General features: G+C 40.0%; 1 protein-coding gene across 5 annotated transcripts in view; it reads right to left on the bottom strand.

Annotated features, from left to right (window-relative positions):
- The window catches only part of HERC2 (HECT and RLD domain containing E3 ubiquitin protein ligase 2), a 232,287-nt gene that overhangs the window by 156,941 nt on the left and 47,480 nt on the right, over nt 1-27,866 (bottom strand). For all 5 annotated transcript variants that reach the window (XM_057747100.1, XM_057747098.1, XM_057747097.1 and 2 more), the window contains 8 exons: nt 27,270-27,427; nt 27,068-27,181; nt 23,897-24,148; nt 18,800-18,993; nt 13,374-13,574; nt 8,936-9,164; nt 8,707-8,831; nt 3,966-4,144 (listed from right to left, as the gene is read on the bottom strand). In XM_057747100.1, the coding sequence (XP_057603083.1) occupies nt 3,966-4,144; nt 8,707-8,831; nt 8,936-9,164; nt 13,374-13,574; nt 18,800-18,993; nt 23,897-24,148; nt 27,068-27,181; nt 27,270-27,427 (1,452 nt within the window). The remainder of the gene's footprint in view (nt 1-3,965; nt 4,145-8,706; nt 8,832-8,935; nt 9,165-13,373; nt 13,575-18,799; nt 18,994-23,896; nt 24,149-27,067; nt 27,182-27,269; nt 27,428-27,866) is intronic.

Below are 27,866 nucleotides of genomic sequence, written 5' to 3'. Positions count from 1 at the left end.
GGAGGCTCAAGAGGGAGAGGATATGGGGGTATATATATATGTATAGCTGATTCTCTTTGTTGTACAGCAGAAACTAACACAATACTGTAAAGCAATTATACTCCAATAAAGAAAACACACACACACACAAATGTGACACTATTCTTAAAGACAAGATCCACTTGCACTTCTGCATCTGCTTCACAAGTCTGTCTTCAGATCTACTCAAGTGAGCACCAGGATGGGCCATGTGGAGGATACCCAGGGCTCAAAAAGTACAGGAAGGAAGAGCAAAGTGGGTACAAATAAAACAGGTCAGAGTAAGAGGTGCTCAAAGAACACGGCAGCAAGGAAAGGAGCAGAGGATCCAATTCCACCTGCAGGATCCAACTTGAGCCATGAACCATCAATAAGTAAATGGGGAGAAAGGAGAAAGTACAATTACAAGAGTAGTAAGTGTTCTGGTTCCATGAGCAGAATGTAAAGGAACAAGAGCAGAGAGGTGAAAACAAGGAAGGGGAGTGGACACATCAGACACTGCAGGTGACAGAGTGCTGGGCTGCTGGGACCAGATTCTGCAGTGCTTAGCCGCCAGAGTTCTGAAAGGAAAGGGATATCCTGTTTATGTCCAAGGAAGATAACTAAAGTCAGTGTGAAAGCAGATTTCAGAGGGGACACGGAACACCAGGTAAGACCCTGCCCTCGAGGGACAGCCTCAGCGCCAGGTGAACAAGGCCTGATGGACAATACTGAAAACAGGAGGAAGAAGTGAGTTAGTGAAGGAAAAGAGCCGAAGCAGAGCCTGGCTCTGGAACTTCCATCAACGTAGCTCCACCACACAGTCCCATCCCAGCCAGGAGGGAGGCAATTCTGGGACCCCTGCACAACACTCAGCCATGGAGAAGCACTCGGCCCCACTTCTTCGACTTCTAACATAACAGCAGCTTTGAGGAGAACGTCTGTCAACCTGCCTGCCCCCAGGGTTCATCCACGACAGCAGTGGAGTGAGGACACACACCAACTCAGGTCCACAGGGCTGCGAAGAAGAGCAGCAGGCACCCCTGGCGTGTGCTCAGCACTCCCAGCCACACGTGCAGTCCACCTCACCTTTCTGCTCCACGACCAGATAACCATATCACAAGAGAAGAGATGGTCTAGAATCTGGGCTTTATACCATACATGATGGAGCAAAGGACAGTAAAAAAATACAAGACAAATGTTAACTTATTTCCCTAATATAAAATTCAGAACCATAATCAAAGTGTGTAATTCTGACAGAGTTCGTTAATTTAAAAATCTTCATAGCTCTCTATTCCCAAACATAAATGGTTTTCTGTGGCTCTTTGCCAGCATAAGAGTTACTGTGAAATCTGTTTCATGGCTTACTTTTGGCAAGCTGCAGTTTCTCCAACCTATTTTCCAAAGAATAAAATACGTGAAATGTCTCCAAAATCTCCAAAATGTAAATCTTCAGACTATTTTTCAACAATTGCATCAGCCAAGTCAACACACAGAAGCTCCTTTAGTCACAAACACTTAAGGTAAGAAATAAATGTTAAAGTCTGTCTCTGCAGGGGGAGCAGTACATCATCTATGCTTATGAAAGGAGCCTGGATCTCACAGGCATTCTATTCTATTAGTGAGAAAACTGTACATGCATTTTTCTTTTACTATTTTCCAAAAGCTTTTAAGGTACTATTTATTTCCATGTTTCAGTTTTTGTCTTGTGTTTTCCAATCAGGTACATCTTCGTTATAAACCTGCTGTGGAGCTGACTCCTCCCCACATGCCAAAGGAACCAACAGTAAAGAGGAAGGCTCAGAAGACAACGTGTGAGGACAGGCGAGAGAGTGCTGCCCAACAGAAAAGTACTGTCAGGGAGTCACATGTGTACTTTAAAATGTCTACCAGTCACGTAGGTAAAGACAAAAAGAACATGTGAAATCAGTATTAATAATGTATTTATTCCCATATATTTAAAATAGTATCATTTCAGCATAAAACCAATTAAAAAAAGCATTGAGATATTTACATTAGTTTTTTCACACAAAGTCTTCAAAAGCCACCGTGTATTTTGTATATATAGCACATCTCAATCCAGGTAACTAAATTTTCACTGCAAATACCTGATCTGCACTTAAGTCTCATAAAAATGCACAGCTGAAAAGGTAACTTCGTATGACCAAGATATTCCAAACATAATTACAAGTTTTCTAATAGCTGAATCAGGTCTAAGTGCTTTAATCTGAATTTTAATTAATAAAAAGTAAAAACTCAGTGTCTCGGCTACACTGGACACACTTCAAATGTTCAGCAGGCAAGTGTGGCCAATAGCTGCCAGACTGAACAGCACAGGTGCAGATGGACGGTAAGAAGGACGGTCTCTACACACCAAGAGAGCAAGGAGTCTGAACGAGCAGGAGAGCAGGAGAGCTGGCCCCTCCTGGGAAAAGTAACCTATGACAGGACCGAGGCCAGAGAACCCAGACACAGCCTCCTCAGAGGAGGGAGGGACAGTCAGGAACACAGAAGAGCACGTCTTGAGATGCTTGCTTTTGCTTTAAAACTTCTGCATAGATCTTTACCTTTTAATTGCAAGCACTCAATGTCCACTTCCTCACTGGGTCCTTAATTCACTCTGCAATGTGAACATTGCTCTTGTTATTACTCCCACAGTTACCACACTGGGCAGAGTTTCAGATGCCAATTTTATACAAGCCGTCACAACTGCAATTTTCTAGGAACAATTCCCAAGCTCTCTTCACTACCACCAAGTACACTGACTTAATTCACTTTATTTCAAACTGTAATATTGAAGATCAGAATGTGTGAATACTGATTTTAAGAAATCATCATCAGATTATAAAAAATAGGAAAAAGGGTTTTTTTTTTATTAGCATTTACTAAAATTTATGTAAGGAACTAGCTTTAAACTTGCTCTTCTTCACCACATGCCCAGTATAATTCTGGTGTTTCCGGGTGTGAAGGGCAGCCACTCGACACCAGCACACTACTCACCACCTCTCAGGACTTAGGTACCTGAGCCAACCCTCCAGGGCTCTCTTTCCTTTCTGTGTAAAAAAGAGGCCAGGAGCCAGGTTTACACAGAATGGAGTTGTACTCCATAAAGGAACAATAATGTTCCATTGTTTAGCAAATGCCTTTCTGAACACCTGGCTTTTCTGCTCTTCTTGAGAGGCCTGCAGCAATGCAGGCTCACATGTTTTAGCAAACAGTGACAGACTACTTCAGCCCTTATCAAGTTAGTCTCTGCTTATATTCTGACTCTGACTCTTCCCTTCTACTGATCAAGCCTTTGAAAACAACACTCATCATTCTTTTATTTACTTTAGATTTTAAAAGCTATCTTAGAAACTAATACATATAAATCTACAACATATAGAATGAGGCAACGACCAACAAGAGATTTAAAAAAAAACCTTACGGGGACGTCCCTGGTGGCACAGTGGCTAGGACTCCACGCTCCCAATGCAGGGGGCTCGGGTTCGGTCCCTGGTCAGGGAATTAGATCCCACATGTATGTCGCAACTAAGACTTCCCATGCTGCAACTGAGGAGCCCACCTGCCACAACTAGGGAGCTGGCAAGGCACAACTAAGGAGCCCATGAGCCGCAATTAAGGAGCTCGCCTGCCACAACTAAGACCCAGCACAACCAAATTAATTAATTAAATATTTTTTAAAAACTAACCTTACCATGATGATTTTCTCACCAATGAGGCTAAGAATCTCATCCTACGTTTACCACACACTCCAAACTTTCTTGTGTGAAAACTTTTAGAATCTCTAGTTCCACTTCATCTCCTCTCACCTCTATTTAAGAATCTGCTCTAAAGTCTATCCTAGGTAATTTTCAGAGTATTTCATCAACAACCAAACACATTTTTGAGACCCCAGCCCTCGATTTCACTATATTAATATAAAAATTAACAGTCCTCCTAATTAAAATATATCTAATGCTGTTTACCTAAGAAGCTGTTGTATGAGCTGAACCAGAGGCAAGCACTGTTTTCCAGAAGATTCATAGATTCCCGTATTAATAAGATCTTTATCCAAAGGAGTCCTACTTCTGTGAAATGTCGAGGCATTCGCTTCCTGTTCATCAATTTCTTTTTCCTTCTGTGCTTCTTTTTTGGCTTCAATATCCTGTAATTCATGAAACAGAAGCTGGTTACCGGTTATCTTGGTAGCAGGTATGACGGCACTGTGAGCTGAGCCCTGATCCACAGCCTCACTGTGTGCTGACTTACACACTGGTGACACCAGCCCTCAGCCACCCCCTGGAAATCACAGTCCACAGTTGCTCAGTTACTAAACACACAATCTGTCCTACAAACCCAATGTCCAGGCTGCCAACGCTGATGGTCTCCAGCCTCCTTCTGTGAAGTTCCTAAAATCTTTACCCCTGCTACTGGCTCTCACAACACCCAATGTGATCACCCAGGCAGAGTCTACTTGCTTTGTAAACATGAAGCAATAACCCACAGAATGGGAGGATATATTCCCAAGTCCTGTATCTGACATGAGATATACGAAATACAGAAAGAAGTCTTACAAGTCAACAATTAAAAGATAAATAACCCAATTTTAAAATAAAGAAAAAATCTGAATAGACATATCTTCAAAGAAGAAATACAAATGGCTAACGAGCACACGAAAAGATGCTCAACATCATTAGTCATTAGGAAAATTCACATCTTCTAGGACAGTATAATAAAGATGAACAGTAGCAAGCACTGGCAAGGATATGGAGAAACTGGGACTGTCATACATTGCTACTGGGAATGTAAAATGGTACAGCCACTTAAGGAAACAGTCTGGCTACACCTTGAAACATTAAACAGAGAGGTACCGTAAAACTCAGCAACTCCACTCCAAGGCACACTCCCATAAGAAACAAAAACACATGTCCACACAAAAACCTACACACAAATGTTCATAATGGCATTATTAACAGTAAAGAGGGAACAACCTAAATGTCCATCAGCTGATGAACGGATAAACAAAATGTGCTCTATCTGTACAACAGAGTACTGTTTAGCAATTGCTTAAAATTAAGTACAACATGGAGGATACAACCTGGCTGAACTTCTCTGTGAAAACACTGTGTCAAGTGGAAAGAAACAGACACAAAAGGCCATACACTGTACAAATCCACTGATATGAAATGTCCAGAACAGGGACATTTAGACAGAAAGTAGATTAGTGGTTGTCAGTGGTTGTGACGAGTGGGAATGGGGAGTGACTGGTAAAGGGCACAGAGTTTCTCTTTGGAGTGATCAATGTGTTCTGAAATTAGATAGTGGTGACGATGGTTGCACAACTCTGTGAATATACCAAAAAAAATCACTAAATCATACACTTTAAAAGACTATTTTATAGATTAATTAATCTCAATAAAGTTATTGTTATAAAAAAATTTTAAAAGAGGTATCTTTTGCCAGTCATATGCAACCAATATTCCTAAGGATCTAGTATACACCAAGCAGTGTTCTAGTAATCCAATTTACTGTGAAAAAGCACACAAGTTCTTTCCCACTGGGCTTTACTTTCTTTTTCTTGTTTTTTGTGAATTATTTTTAGAGCACATTATAATTTTTTTAATTTATTTATTTTACTTTTGGCTGTGTCGGTCTCAGTTACGGCACACAGGATCTTCTGTTGCAGTGCACAGGCTTCTCTCTAGCTGTGGAGTGAGTGTTTTCTCTTCTCTAATTGTGACGCGCAGGCTCCAGGACACGTGGGCTCTGTAGCTGTGGCGCACGGGTTCCAGAGCGCACAGGTTCTTTAGTTTGCGGCACACAGGCTCTCTAGTTGAGGAACTTGAGCTCAGTAGCTGTGGCACACTGGCTTAGTTGCCCCGCAGCACATGGGATCTTAGTTCCTTGATCAGGGCTTGAACCCACATCCCCTGCATTACAAGGCGGATTCTTTACCAATGAACCACCAGGGAAGTTCTGGGCTTTATTTCCTAACAGCAAAAGCTAGAACAAGTCTAAACACAATCTTCCCCATTCTGAGGGGTATGGGGACAAAGACTTTGACTAAGTAGTTGGATTGGAACTGTGCCACCTACTCTTAAGCATAAGAAGACAACACAAATCAGAAAGTTTGAAAATCTACATGCTTTTGACCCAATTTCATTTCTAGAACTTTTTCCTAATAATCATTCTTATACCCAATGACTTATAATCTTAAAGAATGTACTTAAAAATTATTTACAGCAGTAAAAATAGCTAAAACCTAAATGGTAAACAATAGGAAACTGCTTTAAAAAAAAAAGGGGGGGATTCCCTTTCCATATCACAGACTTCACCAAAGCAACAGAACAAATGGACAGAGCAGAAGAGTATTCAACATAGAAGACGTGGCAACCTGATAAGTGAAAAAGATACAAACCCCTGAGACCAGTTCTGGAATCATAATTAGTACTGTTAGTAAACATTTGCATTTTTGAAAGTTTGGAAGACTATACACGAAAAACGTTAACAATGGTTATTCCCAAATGATGAAGGTTTTTCTGTTTATGCCTTTCTGTAGCTTCAAAACACTTTGTTTTAAAATAAGTGGCCTTTTGGCTATTTCTTTAGGCACTGTAATTATTATCACAGGGAACACAATCTCTATAGCCCACCTCCCCCTCGCGAGGTCCGGCTCTCCAGCAGGAAGCACAGAATAAACATCTGCTAGCTAAATTAATAGGTTCTAAGAATATTGCTCGGGGGGACTTCCCTGGCAGTCCAGTGGTTAAGACTCTGCGCTTCCAATGCAGGGGGCGTGGGATAGATCCCTGGTTGGGGAACTAAGAGCCCGCATGCTGCACAGTGCGGCCAAAAAATGTTTTAAAATAATGAAATAAATTTAAAACATAAAAAAATAAAAATGCTGCTTGGGCCTGGCCCACATGTGGACTGCCTCTGCCTGTTCTCTGTGCTGTCATTGCTCCTACCAGGTGAGCTGTCCCACTGAGCCACGTGGACACAGGCACAAAGAGAAGGGGCTTGGAGTCAGCAAACCTGCCACTCACTAGTCCTGACACCTTAGCAAATCACCAAACTTCTCTGGTACTTACGTCCATAACTACAAGACAGAATCTTAAAACAACTTTTTCACTCAATGCAGGAAAAAAATTCACATTTTCTAGCAAGAAAAGAAAAATTTAAACATAGAAAAATGTTCTCTGCCCTTTGGCCCCCTCTCTGCCCCTACACCGTGTCTGCATCACGCATCCACCAGGCTCCCCAGCAGCAGATGCGCCTGCGCAGCTGTACAGCGCATCAACAAGACAACGCCTCCTCCTCCAGCTTGGGAAAGGTCACGATAACGCTTAGATCTGGACTGCGTAGACTGTCAATAATACATCATTTCATGTACAGTCCTCTGTCTCAAAAAGCTTCTGTAACTGTGCCTCGACTTGTAATGGGCGCGATAGTTCTCAGAGCTTTCTGAGATGCTGTTCCTGGGTTATAATCCTCAGTTTGGCTCGAATAAAATTTTCTCTCTCTTTCTTAGATCGACTGATTGATTTTTTGTGGACATTAACATGGCTGACAAGGTTAAAAGAGAAAATGAAAGTAAAGTACACAGCATAGCAACTGGAAAATAAGCAGGTACACAAAGAATGATAGTTGCTACTAACATCATTACATATATGATTTCCTCTGAAGTTTTTCAATTTAATCAAAGTAGGCATATTTTCAAAAACATTTTTAATACAATCGCTTCGTCCAATTTTTTCAGTGTAAGTTTTTAAATTGAAAACTATTATGACAATGAAAGCAACAAAAGAAGCTATGGCCAAAAAGCACATAGAAATAACACCCCGCCCTGCCCCAGAATAGCTAAAGCTTTAAAACCCCTGATGTGCCTCATGTTGACAAGGTCAAGAAAGGGCCAGCGCTCTCACACTAGCTGGCTCAAATGAAAACGGCACAACCACTCAGGGAAACTGTAAACACACACCCATCTGAGACCCAGCAAATACTAATCCAAAGTATTTACCCAAAATAAAAAAACACGTGTTCACTTAAAGGACTTGCATGCAGCATGACCAGAGCAGCTGCGCAGAGTAACAATCATCAAACATCTACCAACAGGAGAACGGAGGGACCAGGAGTGCCATAACCACACAGCGGGGCACCCCTCCACAGCAAAAACAAGCTAAGCCTGCCTCCAACACAGGCGAATCTCAAAATCATTACCAAGGCAAAATGAAGCAGACACAAATGAGGACATGCTGCACGATTCCATCTGTGGAACAGTCAAAATTGACAAAATCAACACCATCTGAGGGGGCAGGAAAGTACCCTAATTCCAAACGCACAGGGGCACAAAGGCACTTTCCAGGGTGACAGAAATGATTCACGTTATGATTGGGGTATCTGTTGAATTCATTTAAATAGACATTTAAAGTGGGTATATTTTATCATACTTAATAACTCAATATTGTTTTAAACTAGTGAAAGAATTTTAATTACAGAAATATTTGGATGATACTAAAAGTTTTGTATTTTAAAAATTTTTTTTAACAATTTTGGCAAAGTTTCAATTTCCGCTCACTGGGAAGTAAAACTGCCTCCTAATATCAGCGCGCGCGCGCACACACACACACACACACACACACACACACACACACACACACACACACACACACACACACACACACACACACACACACACACACACACACACACTTCTTAGGACCATACCTGGATTTCTGCAGTAATGGCTGCATTTAAGGCTGACTCTAAGCCTCCGTCAGCCATCAAGCTGCCCACGAGAAGATCGATCATGAAGCGCCGACCTGGACTTATGTTAACTTCATTGCCTGAAACTGGAAAAGGGAAAGTGTTGTTGCCAACGTGAGGTAAGCACCACCTCCTCCTGGCACCCCCTCCTGCGCCAACCCCACCCAGCCCTGCTCCTGGCCCAGCCAACCTGCACAGGGCAGCAGAGCAGAGAGTGCCCGGGCCCGCTCCTCGGCGGTGGGCAGCAGCACTGACCACCCGCTCTGCAGCACAGCCTGGGCGGCTGCCTGCACAGTGCTCAACACGCCCGCGCTGCTGGCCAGAGCCACCACGGTCTGCTTCAGGCTGTTGAGGAGGACGCTGCCCAGACCTAAACCAAGGAATTCTGGGTCAACCTGGTGACTAATGGCAGCATGCAACTGAAAGGAGAAAAACAATTTTCACTTAGAAGCCCTAAAAATGAATGCTTTTCAAATCTTATTAAAGATGAAATACCTCAAATTGAGTTTTATCCAAGTAAAGGAAAAACTTCCAGTGTAGGTATTTTTTTTAACCATACTAAAAAACTTTTAGCCATAGTAGTTGAGAATGCATGGTAAGGTATTTTATAAGAGGAATTTTTTAAACCCGACTATAAGTACATATATGGAAAAGCTGAAGTTCAACAAAGAGGTTAATCCCTGTAGAAACAGCAACCTCTACCCCACCCCCAACCATCTGCACCAAACACAGAAATAGTGAATGCAATATATCCAAAAAACTATTAACAGAGTAGATAGCCAAGCTGAGGGTATACAAGGAAAAGTATACAAGGACAAGCTCTGGTTTGGCCTCAAGAGCCAAACCAGAACTCACACAGACAGACACAGCAGGAGCCAAGAGGTTCTGGACTCTCAGAGCAGATCAAAGCCTTTTGAGAAACAAAATGCCCAGGACAGCCCACTAAAGCTGAGCTTCCTGTCAGCCAGCCAGGGCCTGAGGGCAACATACTACCTACACAAGGCTTTGGGCACCAAGAGACCCCACAGGAAATCAGAGACCCAGCCTGCTCTGTGAGCAGATGGAAATCATTTATACCAGCCATCTAGGTATGGACATCACAAGGCAAGCAGTGAACACCAAAACTCATCTAGAGCCCGAGGAACTCAATGGAGCCTCACAGACACAAGTACAAAACTGCCCTCTGAGGACTTCTCCACAGCCAAGGGCAAAGGGGTACTCCACATACGCCCCAAGGGTGGCCTCGCAGTCAAAAAGGACAAGCCATACCAGGTCATCATGAAGACGTGTCACAGACAGGCTAAGAGGCAGAGCGCACGCCCCAACACATTGTGGCAGTTTTAAAAAATTGGAATGGGCCTTCCCTGGTGGCCCAATGGTTAAAAATTGGCCTGCTGATGCAGGGGGACACGGGTCTGGGCAGATCCCACATGCTGCGGAGCAACTATGCACCAGAACTACTGAGTCTGCGCTCTAGAGCCCGCAAGCCACAACTACTTAGCCTATATGCCACAACTACTGAAGCCCATGTGCCTAGAGCCCGTGCTCTGCAACAAGGGAAGCCACTGCACTGAGAAGCCCACGCACTGCAACGAAGAGTAGCCCCCACTCACCTCAAGTAGAGAAAGCCTGTGCAAAGCAACATAGACCCTACGCAGCCAAATAAATAAATGAATTAATTAATTTAAAAAAAAATACTCTGCACTCCCAGTGCAGGGGGCCCGGGTTCATTCCTTGGTCAGGGAACTATATCCCATATGCATGCTGCAACTAAGAGTTTGCATGCCACAACTAAGGATCCCACGTGCTGCAACTAAGGAGCCAGTGAGCCGCAACTAAGGAGCCCACCTGCCACAACTAAGACCTGGTGCAACTAAATATATAAATAAATAACAATGTAGTTTTAACAATAAATAATTTAAAATTTAAAATTGGAACAAACCCATAAAATAGGTAAATGTTCTTAGAGATCAATGAAGGAACAGAAGTCAGAAGATGACACAAATAGCAAATGGAAACCTTGCAAAAACCAATAACATAAATTCTGAAAATGAAAAAAAATAGCTACAGGAATAAATACCTCAAGGCAGAGGTGTGAAGAACCTGGGTCCCAGCTTCCAGCCCTAAACCTTTGTGCACTGGGTACCCGACCTGGGCAACATTCCTGAACCACGTGCCTCCCAGCCATGCAACACAGAGGGAGGGTCCCACCTCCCAGAGGGCTGCACAGGGATTTGATGACTGAATCAACATGTATAAAGCAGTGATCATACAAATTTGTTAAAGATAAAGAGGTTTTAAAATATCAAAGAAGTTGTGATACTTGGGAAAATAAAATGAAAAAGTTCAACATGCCTTTAGTAGGACTTTTCCAAGGGGAAAAGTAGATAAAAAGGAGAGAGCAATTTCAATGGTAAATAGTGAAGATTTTTCAAAACTTAACAGGACTTCCCTGGTGGCCTGGTGCCAACTACTGAAGCCAAAGTACCTAGAACCAGTGCTCTGCAACAAGAGAAGCCACTGCAATGAGAAGCCCGCACACCACAACTACAGAAAGCCCATGCACAGCAACGAAGACCCAACGCAGCCAATAAAAATAAATAAATAAATAAAACTTAACAAAGATAAGTAATCTCAGATTGAATGAGAATCATAATCTCAAATTATACATATTAATACAAGAATAAATCCTGACTTAGACATAATGTACTAAAATGACAAAGACAAAAATCCAAAAGGCTACCAAAGAGAAAGACAAATTAGCTATAAAGAAACAACAATTGCACGAAAATAAGATTTCTCATTGGCAAACAACTGCACTAATATAAGATTTCTCACTGGCAACAATAAAGGTGAGAAGACAGTAGAACATCTTCAAAAGTGCTGATAAAATAACATATAACCTAAAAAACTAAGCCCCACTAAATTATCCTAAGAGATGTTGAAGCCAACAAAGTTTTCAGACATTATAACTCACAGACCTTAACGAAGAAACGTACTGAAGGAGGTACCCAGGACAGAGGTGACATGATAACAGTGACAAAAACAAAATGGTTAAAAAAAAAAAAAAGGTACTATATATCTAAATATGTCCTCTTAAAAAATGATTATGATAATAACTGAAGGAGAGTTTAAAAATAATTACTACATTTCACCAATCCTAAGAGGTATTTTCTTTCATGTCTTAACTCTAAAATCAGAATGTATCTTACACACTGCAATTGGGAGCATTTTTCTTTTAGCAGCACACACAAAAAAATAGTGTGCCTTGGAGTCAATGTAACAACAGACTACCAAGCAATTCAAATACTGAAGGAGGAAACAGGACTTTAGGTTTAATGTATCCTATAACTTCTATATTTTTCAGGAAGAGAAGTACTGATTAACTTAACACTTTGTGGAATTAACAAATACTTAATTTTTTTGTAATATGATTAATGTCCAGAAATCAAAATTTCAAAACTTAGGAAAAGGGATTTGAAAGGGAAAAAAATTTTAGAAATTTAATCAAAAGCTAATAAAATGATGAACAAACTTACACAAAACTAAATTCAAATACATTAGTAATCACAATAACTGTAAAAGATTAAATCCACATATTTAATAAAGACTCTAAAATTGGATTCTTTTTCAGAATTAAGCTTTATGAGTCAATTTTTTAAAAGACACAATTAAAACAAAGACCTCAAAAGACAGAACAGAGCAATGGAAAAATATATGGCATCAGGAAAACATGGACCAAATGGAATAGAGCCTAGGACATGTCCAAGGTCTTTCTCCACAGCACCAACCAGAGCACCAATGTCACTACAAGACCATGGGAAGCCACAAACAACTGGGCAGATCCCTGACAGGGATCCTACACCACAGATGTCCAGCTAAATGAGCTCCTACAGAAGACTTCTGGGGAAGGTGGGTACTCTCCAAACCTCTGCTAATTCTATTTTGTGGCTAAACATTACATTCAGTTCTGTGCTTTTCGGAAGCCAAGACAAAAAAGGGTAGGGAACAGAAGAGGGACAGGATGGGTCACACAGAAACCCTCACATTATGAAGGCGGAAAATTACTTTGCTGAGAAAAACTGTTCTCTTGACATTAAGTCATAGGGTTTTATTACAAAGAAAAGCATGATGATCAAACATGATGCGGTTTTACTTTAAAAAAGAAAAAGAAAGCAAAAAAATTTTTGTAGCTTTTCTTATTTTGATATTTAACCTTAACCTTCCCAGTGAGGAAGTGGAGGTACTAGTGGAGGAAGCAGAGGAGAGACTGGCAACCACGTCTAGCTGACCTCTCAATCAGCTACTGTCTCACTCAGTTACTTCTTCACACACAACAGCAGTAAATTCAAGACTGATTCCCTGATGAATGCCAACAAGCTGAATTTAGCAGTAATAACACAATCCATATACACTCTTACCTGCATGCAGAGACTGACTTTCAGGATAAACACAAAATGATTTTTTAAGCCTCATACACATTACACTCCATCATAATCTTACTTTAAAACACTCTAAAATTTTCATTAGCCGTTCATTTAACAGGCTAAACCCTTTAATATGCATTAACATCGTCACAAACACATGACACTTACAAAATGAGAGAAAGGAAAGAAAATCATTAATACCTGAAGTCGTAGAAGATTCAGTGTCGCCACAGCCATACATTCCTTCTCCTGGGGCGGGGGCCAGTCAGCAGTGCCATCCATCCCCTCACTCACTTGCCGCAGTAGGAGGTCTAACTGCTCAAAAGTCATTGAGCAGATGTCCACCACAAAAGGGACACGGAGGCCAATGGACCACTCAGAACAAGATGACCAAGCAAAACTCTAAGGAAGAAACACAAGAACCCAAAATGAACCCACACATTCAGCTATCAGCCTGTTCCACAAGGGAGAGTCACCGTTATGAATGACGAAGATGCCCTAAATTACTACTTATTCATCCCTCTAGTCGTCCCAAATGCACAAGCACTTTCGGTTATCTAACGCATGTACTAACAGTTTCCAACTTTCTCTCTCATTTCACTACCCCATCTTGTTTGCCACAAACAAACAGGTAAAAAAGTTTTTCAAAAATTTTTTCACTATCCAAATTAAGCAACTCAATAAGTTAAAACTGAATACTAAAAGCTACTCAAATAACCCAAAAGAAATCAGGAAACAATAAACAAAAAGATGAGAGCAAATGAAAAACAAACAACAGTAGATTAAATTTAAACGGTTTGAACATAAAAACAAACAGATATAGATCATCGAGATGTCAGAAAAATGGAACAGAACGATACAGTAGCTACAAGAAATCTACCTTAAATATGAAGATAAAAAAGTGGCTTAGTAAAGGGATGGAAAGTGGCTTACTAGTATCAAAGTAGACTTAGAGGAAGGAAACTACCAGGGCTAAAAAGGGACATTATATAATGATAAAAGGCTCAATTCACAAAGAAAACAGAACAATAATGAATGTACATGCCCCTAACAACAGAACTATAAAACACATGAAAATAAAATCTGAGAGAAATGAAAAGAGAACAGATAAATCCACAAATATAGTTGAAGATATCAAAACTACCCTTCTAATAACAGATAGAACAAGTAGACAAAAGATTAGTTAGGATTTAAAAGAAATAAACAAAACCTTCAATGAACTAGATAAAAATGACATTTATAAAACACTTCACCCAAAGAGCAAAATACACATAATTTCCAAGGATGCAAGGAACATGCACCATGATAAACCACATTTAAGACATATAATAATTCTTAACTATTTAAAAGAACTGAAACCATATAGAGTATGTTCTCATAACATAATAAAATTAAGCTAGAAACCAGGAACAGAAACTAGAAATCAATAAGAATAAATTAGATGTAAATAACTGGAAAAATCTCCAAGCACTTAGAAATTAAACAACAGGTTTCTACGTTCCAATTAAAGTAGTAAAATACTGATTCTAAGTAGGCTGTAAAGAGTTATCTAGTATACAGGAATTCCTACAGCAACCACAAAAACAAAAACCTACACAAATAGTCAAATTCAAAATAAATAATGGTAAATGAAATAGTTAAAAAAAAGTTCATATATCCCCCAAAAAAGCAAAGGAAGCAAAACAGAGGAACAAATATAGAAAACAGACAAAAGTCAAACAATAAAATGGAAGACCTAAATCTATACATGTCAAATACAGCAAATGTAAATGATCTAAATATACCAATTAAAAAGATTGATGAGGATAAAAAAAATGCAACTATACACAGCATCCAAGAAACTCACCATACAGACAATGAGACAGACAGGTTAAAAGTTAAAGATATAAATTTAACAAAACATGGACAGGACTTGTATGCTGAAAACCCTGATAAATGAAAATCAAAGAAGATGCAAATAAATGCTTGGACATAACATTTTAATAGATTAGAAGACTCAGTGTAGCAAAAATGTCAATTCTCCACAAACTGACACAATCCCTACCAAAATATAAGCAAGATATTTTTGTAAATGTAGACAAGATTATTCTAAATTTTAACGGAAAGGCAAAGCAACTGAAACATATACTTCTCAAATTTTTTTCAAATAAAAGAATGGAAAAGTTATAGTACTCAAACACTAATTAAATGAAAATAAAACTGGAACACCTGCATTAAAATCAGACAAAAGAGACTTCAGAGCAAGGAAGAACAAGGATAAAGTGGCGACAGTGAATAACAATTATAGGGTCAATTCACCAAGACAACCAAACAATCCAAAACGTGTATAAGTCAAACAAAAGAGTTTCAAAATACATAAAACAAAAATTGATAGACCCATCCTAAAATTCATATGGAATCTCACGGTACCCCAAATAACCAAAGGAATCTTGAAGAGGAATAATGAAGTTGAAAAAAGACTCAATTCCTAATTCAAAACTTACTACAAAGCTACAGTAATCAAAATGGTGTGGGTCTGGCATAAAGACATACTTACAGACCAATGAAACAGAATACAGAGTCTATAAATAAACCCTTGCCTATATGGTCAAATGATTTCAACAAGTACCAAGACCATTCAATGGGGAAAGATCAGTGTTTTCTATAAACAGTGCTGGGAAAACTGCAGAAGAAGCAATGTGATCCTTATCTTACACCATATATGACAAGTCAAAATGGATCAAAGACCTAAACATATAACCTAAAACTATGAAACTATTAGAAGAAAAGACTGGAAAATCTACATGACCATGGATTTCTCAGGTACATATAAGACACCCAAAGTACAGACAACAGAAGAAAAATTAAAACTTTTGTGCATAAAAGAACACTATCAACAGAATAAAAAGAAAACCACAGATTGGGCAAAAAAAACAGTTGTAAATCATACACCTGATAAGGGATTAATATCCACAATGTAACAAGAACTGCTACAACTCAAAAAAAAAAAAACCCTAATTCAAAAATAAGCAAAGAACTTCAATCTATTTCTTCAAAAGAGATATGCAAATGGTCAATAAGCACATGAAAAGATGTTCAACATCTTTTCCATTAGGCAAGTGCAAATCAAAACCACAATGTGATACCACTTCATACCCACTGGGATGGCCTTTAAAAAAAAAAAAAAAAAAAAGAAAGGAAAATAACCAGTGTCAACAAGGATGTGGAAAATTGAAACCTTTGTGTATCTGATGGGAATGTAAAAATCATGCAGCTGTTGTGGAAAAACAGTAAGGCAGTTCCTCAAAGATTTAAACAGTTACCATAATGATCCAGCAATTGCACTCCTAGATACATACTGAGAAAAACTGAAAGCAGGGACTCAAACAGATGTTTCTACACTAATATTCACAGCTGCATTATTCACAATAGCCAAAAGAGATAAAACAGCCCGTGTACACTTATGCTAAGTGAAATAAGCCAGACACAAATAGTCAAATATTATGTGATTCCACTTATATGAGATACCTCGAATAGGCAAATTCATAGAAACAGAAAGTAAATTTCAGGTCCCAGGAGGTGCGAGAGGAGAAATGGAGAGTTATTGTTTAATGGGTACAGAATTTCTGTTTGAGATGACGAAAAAGTTGTGCAGGTAGACAGCAGTGATGGTAACATAACACTGGGAATATACTTAATGCCACTGTATATTTTACCATAATTAGTGATCAAAAGCATTAACATAAAAAAAAACCTGACAGAACCAAAAAGAGGAATGGACAAATCCACGATTATTCTTGGAGATACCAACACTACCCTCCCAGAAAGAAGACAGAACACACAGACAGAAAATCAGCAAGGATCTAGAAAAAGTGAAGACCACCACCAAGGAACTAGATCTAATTGACAATTATAGAACACTTCACCCAACAGTGGCAAAATATATTAATGGCAAAATAAATACTCTTTAAGCACACATTCAGAACATTCACTAAGAGAACACATTCTGAGATATACAACACACCTAATCAAATCGATAAGAACTGAAATCATATAGTTTATTCTCTAACCGCAGTGGTATTAAACTAGAAATCAGCAACAGAAAGATAACAGAATGACCTCCAAACACTTTGAAACTAAACAACACACTTAATCCATGGGTCAAAGAGCAAGTCACAAAAGAAATTAGAAAATATTTTGAAATGAACAAAAATGAAACTATATCAAGATTAGTGAGTGCAATTAAAGCACCGCTTAGAGGAAAATTTATAGCATCAAGTGCTTATATATTACAAAAGAAGAAATGTCTAAAATCAACAACCTAAGCTTCCTCCTGAAGAAACTAAGGAAACAGTAAAGCGATGCCAAAGCAAGCTGAAGGGGGATAAAGGGACAAGAGGAGAAACCAATGAAATTGAAAGCAAAAGAACAAGGGGAAAATTAATTAAACTAATAACTAGTTCTTTGAAAAGATCAACAAAATGGATAAACATCTGGCAAAACTGGCAAAGAGAAAAGACACAAATCACCCATATCAGGAATGAAAGAGAAGATATCACTGTAGACCCAAAGACTTCAAAAGATCAGTAAGAGAACACTGATAAGGAAAACTTTATACATAAAATCTGGGTAACTTGGATGAAATGGAACAATACCTTAAGTGCCACAAACCAGGAATACTCACCCAAGAGAAAATACTCTGAATAATTCTGTATTAAAGAAATTGAATTTGTGGTTAAAAACCTTCTGAGAAAGAAATCTCCAGGCTCAGATGGAGTCACAGAAAAGCATTTAAAGAAGAAATGACACTGATTCTATACAACCCATTCTAGAAAACAGAAGAGGAAAGAACACTTGCCAACACTTTTTATGAGGCCAGTTTTGTCCTGATAAAAAGTCAGACATGAAGGTACTAAAAAAACCACAAACTAGTATCTCTGAAGAACACTGACAGAAAAATCCTCAACAATATATTAGCAAATCAAATCCTGCAATATAAAAAAAGAATGATATGCAGTGACCAAGTGGGGACTATCTCAAAAACACAAGGTTTGGTCAGTATTTGAAAATCAATGTATTCCACTATATAAACAGACTAAAGAAGGAAAACATGATCATGCCATTTGAGAAGAAAAAGCATTTGACAAAGTTTAACATCATCCAGGATTTAAAAAAAAGAAAAACTCGAAAAAAGAAGTTAAAGGAAACTTCCTTAATTTAACAAGACATCTACCAAAAACAAACAAAAACAAAACAAAAAACAAAACAAGACAAAAATACAGCTAACATCACAGTTAATGGTGAAAGACTGAATGCTTTCCCCCAACAGCTGGGAACAGGGCAAGGATGCACCTCCTCCACACTCTTACTCAACATCATGTTGGAAGTCCTGACCAGTGCAATAAGTCAAGAAAAAGAAATAAAAGGCATACGTATTATAAAAATAAACCTATCTCTATGTACAGACAACATAACTGTTTCTGAAGAAAACCCCAAGGAGTCACAATGAAGCTCTTAGAATTGATATATGAGTTTAGTACATCTATGGTATATATGGACCACACACAGAAGCCAATGGTATTTCTACAAACTAGCAACAAACCGTGGGAAACCAAAATTTACAAAACACCGAGCTATCTAGTCAGTACCTGTGCAGGCCCGCAGGCAATCCCAACTATGTGCTTGGTGTCCAATCCTGGCAGCGCAGCAGGTTCTGGCTTGGTCACACGCAAGGTGTCAAAGTGCTGGCACTGGTCATTGCTCCCCCAGCTGTGGACCTCACTGTCCTCGGTCAGGGCCAGGCAGTGGGTGGAGCCTGCAGCCACATCGATCACCTTCTTCCCTGGGAGGAAAGAGGGATGTAGACACAGCTTCATGCCTATGACTTCTGTTGCAATAGAGATATTTACTCTAGGCCACTCAGGTCAGAAGGCATTTAATGTCAACTTCTAAAGGATAATTCATTGCTTTAATGTTATTCACAATTCATCTGCTTTGTGTGCATTACTAAAATCCCTGTTGTGTTTTACTAACTACAATTTAAGACCTACAGCCTGTAAATAAATCATGCTAGGGTATAAAAAGGACCTGTTCACTTTCCTCATCCTTACTCAGACTTTCATTCAGAAAACACAAGTGTATTTTTAATTACCTACTAGATCATATTCTCCTGTCCCAATGTATAACCATGTCAAGTGCACTCTTTTTTAAAAGACTTTATGTTTTAGAGCACTGTCAGGTTCACAGGGAAACCGAGGAGAAGGCGCAGGAGACTCGCCGTGCACTCCTCGCCCTGCAGATGCTCAGCCTCCCACTGTTTACTGTCCATCTCTCAGCACACCAATGTCCAGTTGTTTCGGCATCACCTGTTGAGACGACCATCTGTGCTCCACTGTATTGCCTTTGTTCCTCCATCAAAGACCAGTCACCTGCATTTACGTGGGTCTGTTTCCGAGCTCTCTCCGTGCCAATCATCTATTAGTTCATACTTTAGCCAATACCACACTGTCCTGTAGTTTTACAGTTAAGTCTTGAAATGGGATAGCATCCGTCTCCCACCTCATTCTTCTCCGTTAACACTGTGCTGGCTATTCTGCATCTTTTGCCTCACCACACAAACTTTAGACTCAGTTTCTCGATATTCATAATCCCTTGCTGGGATTTTGGTTGGGATCACACTGAATCTATAGATCAAGTTAGAAAGAACTGACACCTTGACACTACTCTGTATTCCAATCAGTGAACATGGAATATCTTTCCATTTATAAAGTTCTTCTTTGATTTCATGCATCAGTTTGCAGTTTTCCTCATATGTATCTCATATATATTTTGTTAGGTTTATACCTATGTATTTCATTCCCTGGATACAAATACGAGAGTGAGTCAAAAATTATCCGCACTCCGGTTATATTAAAACTTCTGTTGGCCACACTGTCTCATCAGCACTTTCCGTTCAAGGCTACTGTCTCCCCAGTCACTGCTGTGAAGGTGTGAATGTGTTACATCAGTTCATTTGTAACTGCGGTGCGAGCTGCGAGCAAAAACGGATGCCCCACTTGTGATCTGCACAAAAGAGCAGTGTGCGGTGATTCTTTTTTTTGTGGTCTGAGGGTGTACCTGGTGCTGTTATTTATCGAAGACTTTGTGCAATATGGAGAATGTGTTTTGTCATGAAGAAGTGAGTATGAATGGATAGAGAAGTTTAAGGAAGGTCGCACAAGTATTAGCCATCAAGAAGGAGCCGGATGCCCATCCATGTGAAGACATGAAGACAACAGTGCATTTGTGGCTCACAGCCTCAGCCTAAAACATTTTTTAATGAAGGAATATGAAAGCTTGTTGACAGATGGACAAAGTGTATTGAAAAGCAAGGAGACTGTCGAAAAATGATGTATTTGGACTTCCCTGGTGATGCAGTGATGAAGAATCTGCCTGCCAATACAGGGGACAGGGGTTTGAGCCCTTGTCCGGGAAGATCCCACATGCCGCAGAGTAACTAAGCCCGTGAGCCACAACTACTGAGCCTGTGCTCTAGAGCCTGCAAGCCACAACGACTGAGCTCGCTTGCTACAACTAATGAAGCCCATGCACCTAGAGCCCATGCTCTGCAACAAGAGAAGCCACCGCACTGAGAAGCCTGCGCACCGCAACAAAGAAGAGTAGCCCCCGCTCCCCACAACTAGAGAAAGCCCGCACACAGCAACGAAGACCCAACAAAGCTAAAATTTAAATACATTCATACATACATACATACATAGTAAGAAAAATGATATATTTGTCTTTTCAATAAATTCTACAGCCAGAGTGCGGATAATTTTTGACTCACCCAGTACAAATGGTATTGTGTATTTAATTTCAAATTTCACTTATTTGTTGCTTGTATACAAGAAAGAAATTAACTTTGGCATATTAACTTTGTATCTCACAACCCTGTTAGTTCCAGGCAGATTTTCTGGTCAATTCTTTCAAATTTTCTACATCCACAATCATGCCATTTGTGAATACAGAGAATTTTAGTTCTTCCTTCTCAATCTGTATAGCTTTTATTTCCTTTTCTTTTCTTATTCAGTAGCTAAAAACTCCAGTATAATTTTGAAAAGGAACAGTGAGATGGGACATCCTTTCCTGGTATCTGATCTTCGAGTTTCCCAACATTAGGTATGACATTAGCTGTAGGATTTTTATAGACAGTCTTTATCAACTTGAGGAAGTTTCCTTTATTCCTACTTTACTGAGAGTTGGGGGTTTTTTTTATCATGAATGGGTGTTGGATTTTGTCAAAAGCTTTTTCTGCACCTACTGATGTGATCATGTGATTTTTCTTCTTTCATCTGTCAATCTGACGGATGACATGAACTGATTTTTTTACGCTGACAAGCCTTTCATGCATGTCTGAGTGCATATATACACATATGCATTTTCTTTATATGTCACCCATCAGTGGACACTTCGGTTGTATCCACGCCTCAGCTGTTGTGAATAATGTTGCAAGGCACATGAGGATGCAGGCAGTTTTTTCAAGTTAGTGTTTCTGACACCCAGAAGTAGGACTGCTGGATCATAACGTAGTTCTGTTTTTATCTATTGAGGACCCTCCACACTGTTTTCCCAATTTCTAGTCCTACCAGCAGTGCACAAAGTTTCCCTTTTCTCTACCTCCTGGCCAACTCTTGCTATTTCTTGTCTTTTTCATAACAGACATTCTAAGAGGTATGAAGTGATCTCTCACTGTTTTGAAACATATTTCATTTGATGATCAGTGATGCTGAACATCTTTTCATGCACCTGTAGGCCATCGTATGTCTTCTTGGGAAAAATGACTATTCAGATCCTCTGCCCACTTTTTAGTCAGATCAAATATATGACTTACAAATATTTCCCTCCACTTCATAGATTGCGTTTTCATTTCTTTGATGGTTTCCTTTGCTGTACAGAAAGATTATTGATTTTAGATCTTTCTTCTTTTCTAATATATACATTTGATATTAGAATTTCCATCTAAGCTTTCACTGCATCCTACAAATTTTGAAAGGTTGTATTTCCATTTTCATTTAGTTCAAAATATTTTAAAATTTCTCTTGAGATTTCTTCTTTGACCTATGTGTTATTTGGAAGTATACTGTTTGGGATTTTGCAGGTAATTTTCTGTTACTGATTTCTAGTTACGTCCACCATGGTCTGAGAGGAGGTGTTGTTTGATTTCTCTTCTTTTAAATCTGTCAAGGTGTGTTTTATGGCCCAGACTGGGTCTATCCTGGTGAAAGTCAAAGTACACTGTTCACTGAGAAAGTTTTCTAAAACAAAATCTATTTTTCTCCAAAGTTAAATGATATAAATATAAAATGTATTTTTTCTATATAAGTGTTAGCAAAGTACTGTCTTTTTGCTTATTAGTATATCTAACATAACCAACACGAGGGGTGTTTTCAGACATGGCAAGATAAAAAGTAATTCAGCTGAAAAAGCTCTACTACAGTAAGTGCAACAATTCTACCCTAAGAGCCCATCTTAAGAACAACTACCAAACGACTGTGTGTATCAACAATCACTGAAATACTCTCATACTACGCTACCTCTGTATCTAATCAATACAGCTGAAGAAGTTGATTTCCTCTACTAAATGAAAGGAATATAAACAAGAAGGCAAATAAAATTCAAATACAGCTCCATAATTAACAACCAATTGTATTACTCTATAACTTACCTGAGACACTTAGAAAAGAATAAACACCAGATGAGCACACAAAACTTCAAATCACCAAGGTATTAACATGCTCTAAAATAAAAATGATGGGGAAAGGAACTGGCAAGTCCTACTTAAAAGTTTCACTTCCAAACTCCCCTGACAAAAAAGCAAAAACATAACGGAGAATCCAGCTCGGCTATCCAACAAACTTCATCCCTGGTGCCAAATGCAGCCAAGGCCTGCGTCTGTGAATAAAGGTGTATTGGAATACAGGCCCATTTGTTTTCATATTGTCTACGGCTGCTATGGGGCTGCAACAAGAGGACTGCATAGTTAGGAGAGACAGCATAGGCCCTCAAACCTAAAATTATATATAGAGTCTGGTTCATTAAAACATAGGCTGCCCACACCATATAGTGTAGAGATAAAGCACTGTAGGCCCCACTGATAAACCTATCACGAAGCTCTCCCATACTTCAGAAGGCACCTGCAAAGCACACCTACATGCCCTGGCTCCCATCCCTCCCATTTGCAGAGGACGCATGCTGGACACCCTTGAAGCCAAACGAGAAGGTTCATCCGTCAAGGATAAGTTCAAACAAGCCCACTCCAGTCTGGCCCAATCTCGTCTCCCTCTTTGCTCCCATGACACCATGCATATCTATGTATTAGCAAGGTCTACAGCAAAACTGCAGATGACCTCCCCAAACAGAAGCTACTCTCATTGAGGCCAGCTCAGTGAGTAATGGGCAGGCATTGGCCACAAAAAAGAACTTTACAATAAAAAAGAAAAAACAAATGAAAACAAAAAAAAGAACTCTTCAATATTAGTAAATTTAATAAGTTTAAAGTTAAATTTGGTGAGAATAATTCTAGGTTACTTTTTAATACAGACAAACCACTTTTCATTTATTATCTATACCTATCAAAATGTGGGTAAAAGCTCCTAATGATGGGCCATTCATGGATGTCAGGTAAAGAAAAAACACCTGCAAACTTTACAAGATTACTAAAGAAAACTACCTGAAACGGTTTTAAAAAGTTTACATTTTGCACTCACCTTGCAGTCCTTCTAAGAGTTTGGGGTAACGAACATGTTCCTCGGTTCCATGCCCAAGTCTCTGGTTGTCACCTTTCCCCCATGAATACACTTGGCCATCTTTTGTCAAAGCAATAGAAAACTGACTTCCACATCGGACTTTGACAACATCCAAGTCTTGAAGCTTTTCAATCAGCTTTGGTGTTTTGCAGCCATCACTACCTCCTCTGCCCAGCTTCCCATAGTCACCATCTCCCCAAGACCACACTTGACCTAAAAAATACAAATTATTTGAGTAAAAATCACTATACATCTAAATAAAATTTCTAAATGTCTGAAAATAATCAATATAGCCAATAACACAAATAACACAAAAGTCTAGACCGCTAATACTGACCAAATGAAATCTAGTTTCTACTTCAGGTTGATACAGAAACAATTAAGAAATGGAAAGCTGACCCCGAATAGCCAAAGCAATCTTGAGAAGGAAAAATGGAGTAGGTGGAATCAGGCTTCCTGACTTCAAACTGTACTACAAGGCCATAGTGATCAAGATAGTATGGTACTGGCACAAAAACAGAAAGGAAGTTCAATGGAATAGAATAGAGAACTCAGAGGTAAGCCCAAAGACATATGGGCACCTTATCTTTGACAAAGGAGGCAAGATTATACAATGAAAAAAAGACAGCCTCTTCAATAAGTGGTGCTGGGAAAATTGGACAGCTACATGTAAAAGAATGCAATTAGAACACTTCCTAACACCATACACAAAAAGAAACTCCAAATGGATTCAAGACCTACATGTAAGGCCAGACACTATAAAACTCCTAGAAGAAAACATAGGCAGGACACACTATGACATACATCAAAGCAAGATCCTTTTGGACCCACCTCCTAGAATCATGGAAATAAAATCAAGAATAAACAAATGGGACCTCATGAAACTTAAAAGCTTTTGCACAGCGAAAGAAACCATAAACAAGACTAGAAGGCAACCCTCAGAATGGGAAAAAATAGTTGCCAACGAAACAATGGACAAAGGATTCATCTCCAAAATATACAAGCAGCTCATGCAGCTTCATACCAAAAAAGCAAATAACCCAATCCACGAATGGGCGGAAGACCTAAACAGACATTTCTCCAAAGAAGACATACAGATGGCCAACAAACACATGAAAAGATGCTCAACATCACTAATCATCAGAGAAATGCAAGTCAAAGCCACAATGAGGTATCACCTCACACTGATCAGAATGGCCATCATCAAAAAAATCTGGAAACAACAAATGTTGGAGAGGGTGTGGAGACAAGGAAACTCTCCTGCACTGTTGGTGGGAGTGTAAGTTGGTACAGGTACTATGGAAAACAGTTTGGAGGTTCCTTAAAAAACTGCAAATAGAACTACCATATGATTCAGTAATCTCACTACTGGGCATATACCCAGAGAAAACCATAATCTGAAAAGAAACATGTACCATAATGTTTATTGCAGCACTATTTACAATAGCCAGGACATGGAAGCAACTGAAATGCCCATCAACAAATGAATGGATAAAGAAGATGTGGCATATATATACAATGGAATATTACTCAGATATAAAAAGGAATGAGATGGAGCTATATGTAAAGAGGTGGATAGACCTACAGTCTGTCATACAGAGTGAAGTAAGCCAGAAAGATAAAGACAAATATTGTATGCTAACTCACATATACGGAATCTAAAAATGGTACTGATGAACTCAGTGACAAGATAAGAACAAGGACGCAGATGCAGAGAATGGACTGGAGAACTCGAGGTTTGGGGGGGCAGGGGGTGAAGGGGAACTGAGACGAAGTGAGAGAGTAGCATAGACATATATATATCACCAGCTGTAAAATAGATAGCCAGTGGGAAGTTGCTGTATAACAAAGGGAATTCAACTTGAGGATGGATGATGCCTTGGAGGACTGGGACGGGGAGGGTGGGGGGTAGTCGAGGGAGGGAGGGAATACGGGGATATGTGTATAAATACAGATAATTGACCTTGGTGTACCTCAAAAACTGGTACAAAAGTATAATGCAATTATATTCCAATAAAAAAAAAAAAAGAAAGAAATGGAAAGCTGAGTTTCCTTTTTGTTTTAACGGAACAAATAATGAATAATAAAGTCCTCATCCTGACTAGTTTGGGTTCAATGATACTGTTTCCACTAAGCACTAAACACAGAGCCAAAGTTCTACTGCCTCCGTAAAACATAGCAACTGGGCCCACAGCACGCTACACACCACTCTGGGGTCTGCCTGCACACAATCCTTGTGGTGCTGACCGCAAGTCAAAGGTATGACTGTATTCTCTCAACAGCATTTGTTATTGTAATTTAATTAAATATTACACAAAGAGATAAAATAAAGTTGCTCTCTGTGGCAGAGCAAGGCTGAGAGGCTCCCCGCTAATCCTGACAGGCACCCCGCTAATCCTGACAGGCAGACACCACAATTCAAAGGACAGGTGTCCACAATACTGAAAGACAAATACAGTTTAAAAACATCATCATCGGGAATCCCTGGCAGCCCAGTGGTTAGAACTCTGTGCTCAGAACTCCGTGCTCAGAACTCCGTGCTCTCACTGCTAAGGGCCCAGGTTCAATCCCTGGTCAGGGACCTAAAATCCCACAAGCTGCACGGTGTGGACCAAAAAAAAAAAAAATCATCAAACTTGATAAATATATCCTCAAAAAGTGTCAAATGAGTACAATCCCACTAACGACCACAAACATAAAACTAGGATTAAAAGCAAGAATCGTGCGGGGAACACACACAGACTAATTAAGCAGGATTTCCCACAGGGAATCAAGGGCAGCTGAACACTAGGAAATGTAATCACAATAAATAGAGACGACTTAAAACGTCAATTATTCCATATATTTTTGTTTCTTTGTTAAAAAATAAAATGTCCAAACAGGAAGAATGGTAGCTCTCTGGCCTTGGACCACGGAAGTTACAAGTCCCATAGCTTGTGCACCTCCTCCGAAGACGCTGAGGTGCACACTCACTTGAAGACTCCAGAGACTTCCCTGGCAGTCCAGTGGTTAAGACTCTGCATTCTACTGCAGGGGGCCCAGGTTCTATCCCTGGTCGGGGAACTCAGATCCCCCTAGGAAAGCGGCCCCCCACCCAGAGAGCCTGCTCAGCGCAGCACGTGCTCCACATACCGTTCTCCGTCACAGCCAGGGTCTGAGCATCGCCACTGCCACATGCCACATCGATGACCTTCAGTCCCTTGAGCCCAGCCACCAGCATTGGAATGGCCTCGTCTTCACTGGAGCCTTCAAACAGACAGGACTATTGTTACTGCAAGTCCCTCAAAAGAGAAAGCCTCGTGCTACACGCGTGAGCTGCCCAGGGCAGACGTACCGTGGCCCAGCCGGCCGTAGTTCCCCCGGCCCCAGGTGTACAGCTCCCCCTCGGCAGTGATGGCTGCGCTGTACGTGCTGCCACACGCAATGTGCACCACATGCTTTCCGGCCTGCTTTCCAGAGAAAGCGGAGATCACCTTAGGCTCCTCAAGAGGCCTGTGGAGAGGAATGGCACAAACGTGAACGCCCTTCTGAGCCTTTCCTGTTAGGGATGCTTCTGGGAATGAACTTTAGAGCGTCAAGCTGGCCTTGCCTTGCAGGTGTCTTATGAAATAATTCAGAGGCACACAAGTAAACACCTAAAACCTCCATGGTTTTGTTAAGCAGACACCTAACGCCAAGCGTGGCATCTGGCAGGACTATCACAGACGGGTCTGTTGAAGGCTCAGGTCTTCAAGTCCATGGCAGCTTCAGCCATAGTGGTCTGAATGGAGGCCTCTCCACAGACAGTACTCAGCAACGGGAACTGCACCAAGTGACAGAGCCAGAAACAGGATGCTACCCAGCGGCTGAGGGCGGTCAGTGGCACCCAGGAGATGGACGTGGGGAGCAGGGGTTGGCTGCAAAAGGGTCCAGAGAAAGTGGAGTAGGGGTG

This window comes from Hippopotamus amphibius, chromosome 8, assembly GCF_030028045.1.
Source record: "Hippopotamus amphibius kiboko isolate mHipAmp2 chromosome 8, mHipAmp2.hap2, whole genome shotgun sequence".
NCBI classification, from domain to species: Eukaryota; Metazoa; Chordata; class Mammalia; order Artiodactyla; family Hippopotamidae; genus Hippopotamus; species Hippopotamus amphibius.
The sequence above is the reverse complement of the archived record's forward strand: the minus strand, read 5'-3'. Positions and strand labels throughout refer to the sequence as shown.